The sequence below is a fragment of the Talpa occidentalis genome, unplaced genomic scaffold (genome assembly GCF_014898055.3).
Source record: "Talpa occidentalis isolate TD23 unplaced genomic scaffold, MPIMG_talOcc4v2.1 talOcc4.12, whole genome shotgun sequence".
Classification (NCBI taxonomy): Eukaryota; Metazoa; Chordata; class Mammalia; order Eulipotyphla; family Talpidae; genus Talpa; species Talpa occidentalis.
In genome coordinates, this window is record NW_023601212.1 from 42608050 (window position 1) to 42620840 (window position 12791).

Sequence of the window (12791 nt, forward strand, 5' to 3'; positions counted from 1 at the left end):
TGAGGCCCAGTACAAAATGAAAATACAAGGTCCCTTGTTCAAAAAAGCAAGAACTTCAAGACAGAGATAGCAAAGGATTAAATCAAGTGCACTGTGGAGCCCTTCTGAGCATGAGTCCGGGGGAATGCACAGGCTGCCTGCCTATCAAGGCAATCCTCCCCACCCCTTCCCATGGATTCTGGTCATCCTTGCCTTTGCACAAACCATTTCATCTGCATAGCATATTCTTCTGATGGCCAACTCCTTCTTATACGTCGGATAGCAAATGTCACCTCCACAAGGAGTCTATCCCTGATTTTTCCAGTCTTAAGAACCTTACTTCTATTCTACTCCAGTCTATTTTCTTCCCAGTCCATACAGGCTAGAAATGCTCTGCATTCAAGTTCAAGATCTGTCCCCCTTGCTACACAGTGAGTTCCAGAAAGGCAGGAGGCAAGTTTAGCTTTCCCATAGTTTTTCTAGCACCTAGCACATAGGAGGCACTCAGAAAACTTTTGTTGAATAAACAAATGCTCCTGTTATGAACCTTCTGAAAATATTATCTTCTTGTACAAATAAGGAAACCAAAGCTCAAAGAGAGGAAGTGACTTTCCTACAGTCACATAGCAAGTGAAGGACCAGCTGGCTCTTAAACTCATTTCTGGTCCAGAAACCTGCTGACTCACTTTTTTCTCAGAACAGCATTTACTCACCTCTTTTTTTCAAATAAACACATACTGAAGTGTAACAGAGACACAGTAAAGTATACCAACATGGACAGCTCATTGAATTTTCACCACAGAACACTCCCTTATAACCGGCACCCCCTAAAGAAATAGAATGTGTTATATTTACATCATGTGGATTTCACAGCTGGAGCGGGGCTGGGGGGACATCATCAGCTTCCAGAAGCCTCCCTCAAGCTTTCCCCATCCCACCCATCACTAGCCTCTCCAAAGAAATCGATATTCTGATTCATTACATATAATTTTGCCTGCTTTAGAACAATATGTAAATAGAACTATGCAGTGTTTACTCTTCCTCATTTTTCTTTTACTGTTGTTCAGCATTATGATTCATCCAAGTTCAATCATTTAGTAGTTTATTCATTGTCATGGCTACATTATACTCCAGAGTGTGAAGGGAACAGTTTATCCATTCCACAATAGATGGATACTTGGGCTGTTTTCAGTTTGGGACTATTCGGACTAGTGGTGGTGAGCATGTTTATCAGATGTGTACCTAGCAGTGGGACTGCTGGGTCAGAGAAGAGGACAGCTACGTGGTCAACATTAGTAGATCATGGCAGATAGTATTCCAACTTGGGTGGATTAGTCCTCAATTTGACCAGCAGAGAATGAGAGTTGCAGGCACTCCATATTCTTACCTGCATCGGGTCAGCGTGTGCTCATCTGGCAGAAAAGACCACTGAAGCTCAGAGAAGGACCTGTGCTGCCTCACAGTGAGCAAGAGATTCTGGGTCCCCACTCTGTCACCTCTTCTCCTCCCGCATCCTGCCCCCACTGTGCCCTCCCAGCTTGGCTGTGGGGAGGGACAGATGGGGTCACGTGGATTCGCCTTCAGCGGGAGGAAGCAAGGCAGAGAGCAGACGGCTTCTGATTCTGGGGCTAGTCAGGAAAACAAGGTAAGGAAGGGAGTGCCTGTGGATCCCCAAGAAGGTCCTCTTGGGGCAGAGCTGAGAGTGGGGAGGGAGCTAAGATGACGCCAGCATATGGATAGATACCAGACAGAACTAACACCTTCTTGGCCCCCCCAGGAGGACTCCACCATGGACCTCAGGTTGGAGAGCCAGGCCTCCCAAGCCCAACCTGCAGCCCCCTCCCCACTGACTTCCTACCGCTGGCTCACAGGGTCTGGCAGGGAGAAGGGGGCCAGGGGATTCCACTGGAGACGCTTTTCAAGCTGGGGGAGGGCTCTAAGCCACCAAGAGCCCATAATCAGCAGCCAGCAGGCTCCTCGCTCGCTGTTCCGCCGCGTCCTGTCTGAGCCCCACAAAGAGTGCCGAACAAGCCGCCTCCGACTCTCCAAGTCCCTCTGGGGAAGGCATAAGAGCCCACCACTGGAGACAGAGCCAGAGCCACAGGCTTCAGGTACATGGCTCCCCCACCCAGAGCGCAGGTCAGGCTGGGAGACCGGATGCTTGGGTTTTGTCTGCCTCCAAAGCATCAGCCTCATAGACACAGGAAGTTGTGGGGAGTAAGAAAGACTGGCAGGAAGTGGCAGGGGCCCAGCTGCCCTCTTCCCTCTTTCTACCTTACCTAGGGCAGGGGTGAGAGGGGTAACCAGGGACCCCAGGGGGTCCTGCCTGGGGAAGGAATGGGAATAGACTGACAGTGGTACTGTCCAGATGCCAAATGGCCCCAGTGGGGTCTCTCCTCATATTCAATGGCCTAGGCTCATCTGCTCTCCTGCCTTTCAGCCTCCATGTCTTAGTTTCTTCATCTTTTGCCTCTGCCTCCCTATCAGTTAAATGAAACTCAGTCCCTACCTTGAAAGGTGTACTATTTCATTTACTCACATTCATTCACTTATTCATTATTTCAAGCAGTAGTCTGTTGAGCATTTCCTGTGTTCCAAGTACTGATGTAGGCACTGAAGACACCACAGTGAACAAAACAGGGAAAGTACTGCCTATAGTATAATGGATGTAACAGGTGGCAAACAGGCAAACAAGAAAATGACAGACTGGGCCAAGTGTCACAGAGAGGGTGAGGAATTAAATAAGAATTAGAGCTCATAATGTAGCACCAGCCCAGGGCCCAGTATATCTTAAGTGATCTGTTAACAAATGGAAATTACTTATTCCTTTAGCAGTAAAACAAGATAGACAAGTTATCTGAGAGGGTTGACTCAGCTCTTCTCTTCCTGAAAACTCATTTAATTCTCACTTTTCATATTCCAGGGTATCAGGTATTACCCACTCCAGAGTATTCTCTGCTCCTCTCCTTTTCAAATACTTCTTATGGCCCCCTACTACTCCAGTACTCTCAGGACAAAATATCAACTCTTCTAACACCCATGGCCCTATACCAATCTCTTCCTGGAACTTCCCCTCTAGTCTCTGAACCCTCCAAATCTTTCTTGCCCTCTTGTCATCTCCCAGCCTTTGCTTAATCTCTTCAATCTCTTGTTCAGCTTTCCTTCAATCTCTGTCAAAATTCAACCTGCTGTTCAACACCCAATGCAAAATTACTCTTTGTGAGGTCTTTCCTGATCCACTGCACTGCCTCCCCTTACCCTGATCTTTTTCTTTCTTTCTCAAACTTTGAATACCTTCCACCTTAGACTAGCTATTTATCTAAGAAACTAAGGCTACGGTCCTGTTATTTAACTTCTTGTAGATACAACCACTGTCTTGGTTAAGAATTCTGGTGTCTGAAACCCAGCTCAACCAGTCACAAGATGCGTGACCCTGGGCAAGTCACTCAATTTCTCCTTGATAAAATGGAGGTTATAATTGCCCTTTCAATGGTTTCTGGAGGATTAAATGAGAGAAGGTATATGATGCAGTAAACCCAGTATGGGCCACACAGTAGGTGAGCTGAGTTGACTTTCCATGGCTGTTGGGGACAAGGCCCATAGAGGAGTAAAGATTTGCCCACTGAAGCTTGACATGGGAAGTGGGAGGATGGAGAGGAGGCTTAAGAGGGTCTAAGGAAGAGGAAAGGGTTTCCAGGTTCCAGTATCTCTTTCTTCCCCCAGAGCCAGAGCCACGGTCCCCTGCCCCACAGATCCCTGAGGCGCCTAGCCCTGATGTGCCTGTCTGGAACATTGGGGCCTTCACCCTGCTTGATGGGAAGTTGGTGTTACTTGGGGGTGAGGAGGAGGTGAGAGGTGAGGTGCATGGGAAGGGAAGAAAGGAGAGGAAGAAGGGAGGGAAACAACAGTTGTGGGAGTGGGAGAGGGGATATAAGAAAGATATCTGCTTCACCTTTCACCTGCCTTCCTCCCTCCCTTCTCTGACTCTCCACCTTATGGGGAAACAGGGTCCTCACCGGTCCAGGATGGGAAGCGCTAGCTCTGAGGGCAGCATACAAGTGGCCATGGGGAATCTCAGGGATCCAGGTAATTTTGTGGGGTGGGGAGATCTGGGGCATTAAAGAACCTGTCAAGGTAGGGTAGAATCTAAGATGATGCTTTCCCCCAACCTACCCTTCTGAAACGCCCCCCACCACCACCAGACAGGATCTCCGGAAAGAATGAACCAGAGACTGCTGGCCCCTACCAAGTCCACAACATTCGGGTGAGGCAACCAGTGGGGGATAGAAGAGAGAGAAAGTTTCTCAGAAACTTAAGAGCTGAAATGGGACTCTTATTGGGTGATCTTGTGCAGGTCACAAATGGAGTTAATGAGACTACCTCCCCCTCAGGGCTGTGTATAAGAAGTCAACAGAAAATACAGGAAAGCATAGGATGGGTGCTTTAGGAATGGGAGCTGTTAATTGCCTTTATTATTCCTACTAATATAGCCTGAGCTTGTGGTCCCCCAAGACCAGCAGATCTTCTGGACATCCTGGGAGGGAAAGTTGCTGACTTTCCCAGCTTACATTCTCCTACCCACAGGGGTTGCTCAAGCGACTGAAAGAGAAGAAAAAGGCCAAGCTGGAGCCAGGATCCAATGCCCACAGGGATGGGTAAGAGCCTCTGAGGGGCTGGAGGGGCTGGGGTTCAACTTTCCCTCTGCCCCTTTCTCCTGCCGATCATCTGACCTTCATCAAATACTCCCAGAAGTCCTCTCTGTATCCTGTCCCATGTTGGCCTATGCTGGGGTCACTAACAGCCCCTAGCATGGAGCCAGCCCTCCATTGAAGGATAGAAGCAGAGTCAGACACAATAACTTTAAAACAGGAGCTAAGTCTGGTCTGGGAACATCAGGAAGGAATACTTGAGCTGAACAATCTGAAAGACAGATGACATTCAACTAGACCAAGATGGGCAGGAATGTCACTGCAGGCAAGGGAAAAAGCAAGTGCAAAGGCCAAGAAGCCAGATGAAGTGACAAAAACAAGGCCAGTGTGACTAGAGCTCAGAAAGAGGGATTTAAGCACAGGAAAACAAGGTCCAAAGGTGACAAAGGGTGTACTTTGCAAGGTCATGCAGAAGGTGTTGGGTTTATTCCAAAGGCCATGGGTTCAAGTTCAACTTAAGTTCAAATCCATGTCGACCTCCATCCACCCTTCAGGCTGTGGGTAATGGTACTTGATCATGGGTCCCTTCCCCAGATCCCCCAGTATTCTGGGCTCTCGCGAATCGCTGACCACACTCTCTGAGCTGGACCTGGGAGCTGAGCGGGATGTTCGGATCTGGCCACTGCATCCCAGCCTCCTAGAGGAGCCCCACTGCTTCCAGGTAAACACAGGCTACTCTCAAAGCACTTCACCCTTCGGCTCACCCTTGGCCGCAAATGCACCTCTGATCTTCCTCTCCAACAGGTAACATGGGACGGTGGGAGCCGCTGCTTCTCTTGTCGTTCTGCTGCTGAGAAAGACCGCTGGATCGAGGACCTTCGTCGACACTTTCATTCCAGCCAGGTCAGTACCCTATAGTACAGGTCCAACGTGGAGATCCTGTCCACATGCTGGGCACCGCCCTTTTCACCCTTCCCAAATCCACACGCGCAGTAATCCTGCCCGCCTACACCTTTGTAACCACTCGGGAGACCCTCCTGTTTCCATCTTTCACCAGCCCCTTGAACAATGACCCTGTACCTTTGATTAAATCTGAGCCCTGTTGCACCCAAAGTCCCACCTACTAGGCTATTTCTCAGTACCCTGGAGCCCCCCATCTTTCGCCGAGAGCCCAGAAAAGATAAAGAGCGTCTGCCACTTTGGCAGAAGTACCAGTGGCCCCACTCTCTTCCCTCTGGGGCGCAGTGATCTCCCGGGGGCGCAGACCCTTCCTCTTTATCTTTGGTCCCTGCCGTCGAACCCCAATGCCTCCCCCCAATCCCTACTGCTGTCCACAGGACAACGCGGAGCGGGAAGAGACCTGGCTGAGCGTGTGGGTGCATGAGGTGAAGGGGCTGCCCCGGGCAGCTGCGGGGGCGCCCGGCGTGCGCGCGGAACTGTGGCTGGACGGCGCTCTCCTGGCGCGCACCGCGCCGCGGACTGGCCGGGGCCAGCTCTTCTGGGCCGAGCGCTTCCACTTTGAGGCGCTGCCACCCGCACGTCACCTGTCGCTGCGGCTGCACGGAGCGGGCCCGGGGGGAGCATTGCTGGGCCGCGTGGCACTGGAGCTAGAAGAACTGGGCGTCCCCCGCGCACCAGCAGCGGGCCTCGAACGATGGTTCCCGCTGCTCGGGGCACCAGCTGGCGCAGCGCTGCGGGCGCGCATCCGAGCGCGGCGCCTGCGCGTACTGCCCTCCGAGCGCTACAAGGAGCTGGCGGAGTTCATAACCTTCCACTACGCTCGCCTCTGCGGGGCGCTAGAGCCCTCCTTGTCGGCGCAGGCAAAGGAGGAACTGGCGGCTGCTATGGTGCGCGTGCTGCAGGCCACTGGTCGGGCGCAGGTGCGGAGAAGCGACTGAGAGGACTAGGGTGATCAGGGACTAAGAGACTGTTTCCCGAGCTGGCGGGTGGGGTGAGGTGGGACAGGGGAGGGATTGGAAAGCAGTACTTGGGGGAGCGGAGGAGGTGGGGGTTCGGGGACGGGGCCTCAATTTGAGCTGTGAGGGTGGAAGGGCCCGGCCTGAGAGAGCACAACCCTAAGAGGCTTAAGTTTCTGCTCTGAAGGATGGAGGTTCTGGCCACTTATGAGGCCCAGAGGTGAGCGGCAGCTATGAGGGTGGGGCTTGTGCCCCAGATTGTGAACGACTGGCCAAGAGCAGGGGTGCCCGCTGGAGCAGACTGTGACCTAAACAGCTTAACCCTCACAATGTCCAGGCACTGGTGACAGACCTGGGCACTGCGGAACTTGCACGCTGTGGAGGCCGTGAGGCGCTGCTGTTCCGGGAAAACACATTGGCCACCAAAGCCATAGATGAGTATATGAAGTTGGTCGCACAAGACTACCTCCAAGAGACCCTAGGTGAACTGGGAGGTGGTGGGGGAGGGCAAGGGGGGCAGGGCAGCCAGAGGACTGCTGGGTGAGCTAGGGGACCCCAGGAGAAATTTGGAAGTCCTTGTGTAACCTGAATCGGATAGTAGGTAGTGTGATGCTAAGGGGAGGAATTGGGGGCTCCCCCAAATGTTAGGCTCCTCTGGAATAAGTTGGAGATAGAGGCTGGTTGTGGTGGGTTCTGGTGTTCATGGCCCTGCCCGTTTATGCTGGACTGCAGGGCAGGTTGTGCGGCGTCTCTGTGCCTCCACTGAGGACTGTGAGGTAGATCCCAGCAAATGTCCAGCCCCAGAGCTGCCCCATCACCAGGCCAGACTGCGAAACAGCTGTGAGGAGGTCTTCGAGAACATCATCCACTCCAATGAGTGAGAAATCAGATCCCCAACACCTGAGCCTTCTCCTATCTCTCAGTCACTGTTCTAATCCTGACCCCAATTAGGGTTGCCAGATACACAACAGGGTATCCAGTCAAATGTGACCCAATAGTTGGGGCATATTTATACTAAAAAAGCATTCTTTTTTTAATCTAAAATTCAAGTTTAACTCTTTGTCCTGAAGTTTTAATTGCTAAATCTGGCAACCCATTGCCAATGTCATGCCACCTGGCCCTAAACTGGGACCCAATTTCCTTGTCTATAATGACAGGTGGCCCCATAACCTAATTTTACGTCATCTGATCACAGTTAACATAAGAACAATCCTACAACCTCTGATTCCAAGTGATATCTTACCCCCAGCCCCTGACTCCCGGCCTATGTGAGCCTGTATCCCAAATCCCATGCAACTGTTCACAGGAAACCTGGGATTCCCATTCCTTTGCCTCTGACCCTAGGTTAAGCTGTGTAACTAATCTCGTGCCACCATCAATCCCATGATTTCTGAGCCTAGGTGACTCTGGAACCCCAATCCAATCCTACTTCATATCATGTACTCTGTCACCCCAAACTTAATCCCAAGTTCATGACCTCTAACCTATACCTAAAACCCCAGGGGTTGCTGCAGCTCAGTAAAAACCCTGACCCTAAGCAGACCTGTAACCCTAAGCACCACTATCCCCTGTGTGCCAAGTCCTGGAACCTAGAGGCTGATGACTCCTGACCCCTGATCTTAGGACTTTGATCATTTGGGAACTTTATGCACATATTTCCTTCACACACACCATGGCTTCTTTTGTCCCAGCTGGTTCCCGGCAGAGCTGGGCACTGTGTTCTCAAGCTGGAGAGAAGCATGCAAAGCACACGGCTCTGAGGCATTGGGCCCCCGTCTGGTGTGTGCCTCCCTCTTCCTGCGACTCCTGTGTCCTGCCATACTGGCGCCTAGCCTCTTTGGACTGGCACCAGAGCACCCAGCACCCAGCCCAGCCCGCACCCTCACACTGATCGCCAAGGTCATCCAGAACCTTGCCAACCGTGCCCCGTAGGTGCTGGGAGCCTTGGGGTTATGCTGGGGCTGGGGAGGGGTGTAGAAGATGCTTGATCTGACCTACCTAGTTGGGCTTTAACCCAGGTTTGGTGAGAAGGAGGCATACATGGGCTTCATGAATGCCTTTCTGGAGGACCATGGACCTGCCATGCAACGCTTCCTGGACCAAGTAGCCATGGTGGATGTAGATGCAGCACCCAGTGGTTACCAGGGCAGCACTGACCTGGCCCTCCAGCTGGCGGTCCTGCATGCCCAGCTCTGTACCATCTTTGCTGAGCTTGACCAGGTGTGGCCTGAGCCCAGAGCGTGGGACATAGGGTAGGGAGGCAAGAGGGCAAGGAACTTCTGGTCCCAGAAAAGTTTGTTCAGCATCCTCCCTGTATGCCTCACCAGGCCACCCGGGATAGCCTGGAACCACTGCCAACCATCCTACAAGCCATTGAGGAGGGACAGCCTGTGCCCGTGTCTGTGCCAATGTGCCTTCCACCACCCCCAGCCCAAGTCCACTCCAGGTAAATCTGCCTCAAGTCTGGTCCAGTTCTAATGGGTAGGAGCAGGGGCAGGGCCTAAAGTGAGCATTGAGTCAATCAGTAGTGAGAGGTAAAGAAGGATCATGTCACAGGTCAGGGAGGGAGTCACATCAGAAACTGTTGGATAAAGGTCAGAGATGGGGTCATCTAAGAGGTCAGGAAGAGTCTTACGGTGTGGTCAGAGAGCAGGCAATGGGTCAGATTGGAGTGCAAGGTAGGGATTAGGCATTGCAGCAGTCAGGGATTGGTTACATCTGGAGTTCGAGAGAGAAGGTGACATTGTGATCAGCAGTAAGGAACAGGTTTCAGTGGGAGATTGTGCATGGGGTCAAACCAGGGGTCTGCTCAGAGTCAGATGTTAAGATGCTGTCATACTTGGGGTTAGAACTCTGGGATCATGTTTTATTAGGGGTCAGAGACAGGGTCAGTTTAAGGTCAGTCTGGCAACAAGAGGGGTCAAATTGGGAAAGAACAGAGCAGAGTGAAGCCCAGGGTCAGATCACAATCAGAAGTTACAAAGAGGGTCAGGTCAAGAGTCACATTCTGTCAGAGGTCAGGGACAGGCTAGAGAGGAGTCAAAGGTTAAATTCAGATCACGTCAAGTGTCATAGAATGGTACTGTCAGTTCAGCATAGGCTTAGAGATCAAGATATGTTCTCATAAGTGACGGGGTAGAAGTAGATCAGGGGTGGGGCCATTTCTGGTCATAAGTAGGGATGGGGTCTGCTCAGGGACCATCCAAGGGCCTGAGCTTTCACATTTCCCCTCCAGCTTCTCTGCTAGGGAGAAGCCTCACTTCCTGCTCCCCCGGGACCTGTCCAAGCACACTCCCCTCATCTCCAAGAGTCAGTCCCTGCGCAGCGTTCAGGACACTGGGAGTTGGACCAGGCACCGGCCAGAAGAGGAGCCCGGGAAACTGCCCAGGCGGGTGCAGCGCACACAGAGCGTCCCGGCTGGCCACCCCTCTCGCCGCTGCCCGCCTGTAGGACCCTGTCCGCAACCCAAAAGCTCCCTACACACAGGTCCCGCGGCCCATGGCAGACCATGGACCAGGGCTACGTCTTCACTGCCTCGGAAGCCCTCCGTGCCCTGGCAGCGCCAGCTGGACCAACCACGAGACACAGACCGGACGTTGGGCTCGCACAGACCGGTTGGCAAGGTGAGATCTAACCAGGTCTGTCTACAGAAGGGAGAGGCAGGATAGAAAAAAGATTGAAAGCCCAGCAGGTTCAGTTACCGAGTTCACTCCGTCTTGTGATCCCAGGCTAGCCCAATCCTCTCTTTCTTCCTCTATCCTCCGAAAGTGTATGAGCCAGGACAATAACAAGGGAGCGCACAAGGGCCTGGGAGGTCAGGGTCTTCCAGAAGAAGGGGTGAGACGGCAGGTCAAGTTACAGCTGCTCCCTTCTCACAGCTGGCAGAGTTGCAGTGCCAGGTGGTCGCCCTGCGTGAGGAACAGAAGACGCTGTCCGGCATTTTGGAGTCGCTTAGCACCCACATCCAGACCTTGATGGAACAGCAGGAGCATCTTCGAAGCCACCTGCAGGACTTGGACTCCAGGCTCCGTGAAGGGTGAGCCCCACCTGCTGCCATAGCCCCGCCCCCAGGTGGGCCCACGATAATCAGATTGGCCCTGACCCTTTCATTCAAACGTTACTCTCAGGCAGCCCCACCTAAGCCACGCCTGGAATGACCACTCCCCCTCTTCCAGCCCTGCCTCCAAGCCCCAGTCTAGGTCCTGCCTCTTGGTCGGCTCCTCTAGCCCCCAGGTTAGCCCGTCCCTGGGTCCTAGTACTTATTCTGTACTTTTGTCCAGACTCCTTTCCTCAAATGAGCCCCTCCCAAATAGGTTGGGCCGGGCCCCATATATCAGTCTGGGCACGCCCCTCCCCAGCCTTCCAGGCTCTAATTCAGTCGTGTCTTCAAGTTTATCTAGGCCCCGCCCACCAGCCTGGATAAACCCACCTCTACTCCAAGTCTCACCCCCTGAATCCCTGGCTGTCCAACTAGGAGCTGGAAGGGAGTCTGTTAGCTTCTTACTCCTTGCCTGCCCCTATATCCCTACAGGACCTCGCAGTTGTATGCAGAATGCGACCCTCCAAGCAATGACGGCCACAGGCTGAATACTCTGGTGAGATCCCTTCCTGGCCTTGTGACAGGTCTGGGCCTTTGGGGGAGCGAGGATTTGGATGCATCCCTCCTCTGACTTCGAGCTCACTGCCGCTGCCTCCCTAGGAGAGCCGCCTGGTTGAGATGGAGAATGCTCAGACCCAGCTGAAGGATATTGTCCAGAGCCTGCAGTCTCATCTAAGGACCCCGGAGTCATCCTGGACCCAGCCCCTACCCCTCAAATCACCCTGCCTCAACGGAGACACCACATGAGCTGCCCACTCCTCCCCCACGTGGTCTGGGTGCAATGAAATAGCCTTTGTGGGGGGGGGGCACATTTGACTCTGTCCTCAGTCCTCAAGTGGCCTCAATGGAGAGTAGAGTTCTTGGTGCCAGATAGTTTGGCAGTTTGAGGCTGCCCAGTAAAATCTTGGTTACAGTAAGAGCGACATGTGTTTTTTCCCCTAAGTGTTGTCAATCGAAAAGTATCTTCCCTGTCCATTCTGCTCTCCTAAATCCTCCCCTAATTGGAGGTCTCATGAAGGGAGCAATGTAAGAGGAGTCTCAGCAGCTTTCACTTTCTGAGCCTTCACTTTCTGAGCTTTAACTTGCTTCATCTATAAAGTGGATCTAAAGTTCCTTACACAGTGGAAGACCCATAGCTTAGTGTTCCATAAAAACTATTTGTAGTTAAGGGCAGCACTCGCTTCTCAAATGAAGCCAAAAATTCCACCTCCACTAATCCCCAGATCCCAGATGAGAGCACCTTCCTAGGCCCCCCAAATCCCACACCACTGCAAGGACATACGTCTGTGAGGCAGATGAAGGGATGATTGGGTAGTTGTGGAAGTGGTTGAACTCTGGATATTGGTTGGGTGCATGAATGGGCATTTGAATCATGGGTGGGTGGATAGGTGAGGGGTAAGGTGGATAGGATAATAGGCAGATGAATGTGTCAGCATTTGTGGGATATTTGTCCTACTAAGTGAGTTAAGTAGGTGGTTAGCTGGTATAGGCATGTCTGCCTAGAAGAGGCCTGGATTACAGTAGGAAATATCTGAATTGAGCACATGGCTATGGCTACATATTTATTGAGGTCTCCAGAGATTCTTGAGTCATACAGTGGGAAAATAGTAATGAATTTACCGGACATTACTGCTGTCCTCATGGAGCTTACACTGTAGTGAAGGAGATAAGTCAAAGTGCAATTGATGGATGTTTTTGGTGGCTGGGTATGTAGGGATGGGTAAGGTACTTGGTGGGTTGTATAGATGAGTAGGCATATGCTTGGGTGGTGGATGGATAGCCTAATAGATGGAATATGGATAGATGAGTGGGTATTTGGATGGATGAATGGATGGATGAGTGATTGGATGGGTAAATGGGTAGGTGGTTAGATGGTTGAGAGATTGTGTGTATGAATGGTGGAAAAATGGATGGTTGGTTGAACATGTGGATGGGTGATGGGGCTGTGCTGTGATCCTGGGGGTTGGGTGCACAAGGGGACTAGATCAACTTTGGAGCTATGAGGTTCTTAAGTCCAATATGGATAACAGGGAAGATGGGAATGAGTTCGTGGATGGAAAGTAGCTGATTGGTGGCAGAACAGTGAAGGTTAAGGTCTGCCAGGGTAAAGTCCAGAAAGACCAATGAATGATCCATGGGGGAAGGTTT

The 12791-nt window shown here is 52.0% G+C and overlaps 1 protein-coding gene across 1 annotated transcript; it reads left to right on the forward strand.

Annotated features, from left to right (window-relative positions):
• The first annotated feature begins 1533 nt into the window (after positions 1-1533).
• On the forward strand, positions 1534-11551 carry RASAL3 (RAS protein activator like 3). The gene is made up of 18 exons (XM_037506022.2): positions 1534-1624; positions 1757-2090; positions 3703-3827; positions 3987-4065; positions 4182-4243; positions 4564-4634; positions 5223-5349; positions 5433-5531; positions 5966-6508; positions 6882-7026; positions 7277-7421; positions 8236-8472; positions 8563-8764; positions 8872-8990; positions 9780-10167; positions 10423-10580; positions 11076-11139; positions 11244-11551. The coding sequence occupies exons 1-18, from the start codon at positions 1538-1540 to the stop codon at positions 11388-11390; spliced, it is 3132 nt and encodes a 1043-aa protein (XP_037361919.2). The 5' UTR covers positions 1534-1537; the 3' UTR covers positions 11391-11551.
• The last annotated feature ends 1240 nt before the right edge of the window (positions 11552-12791 follow it).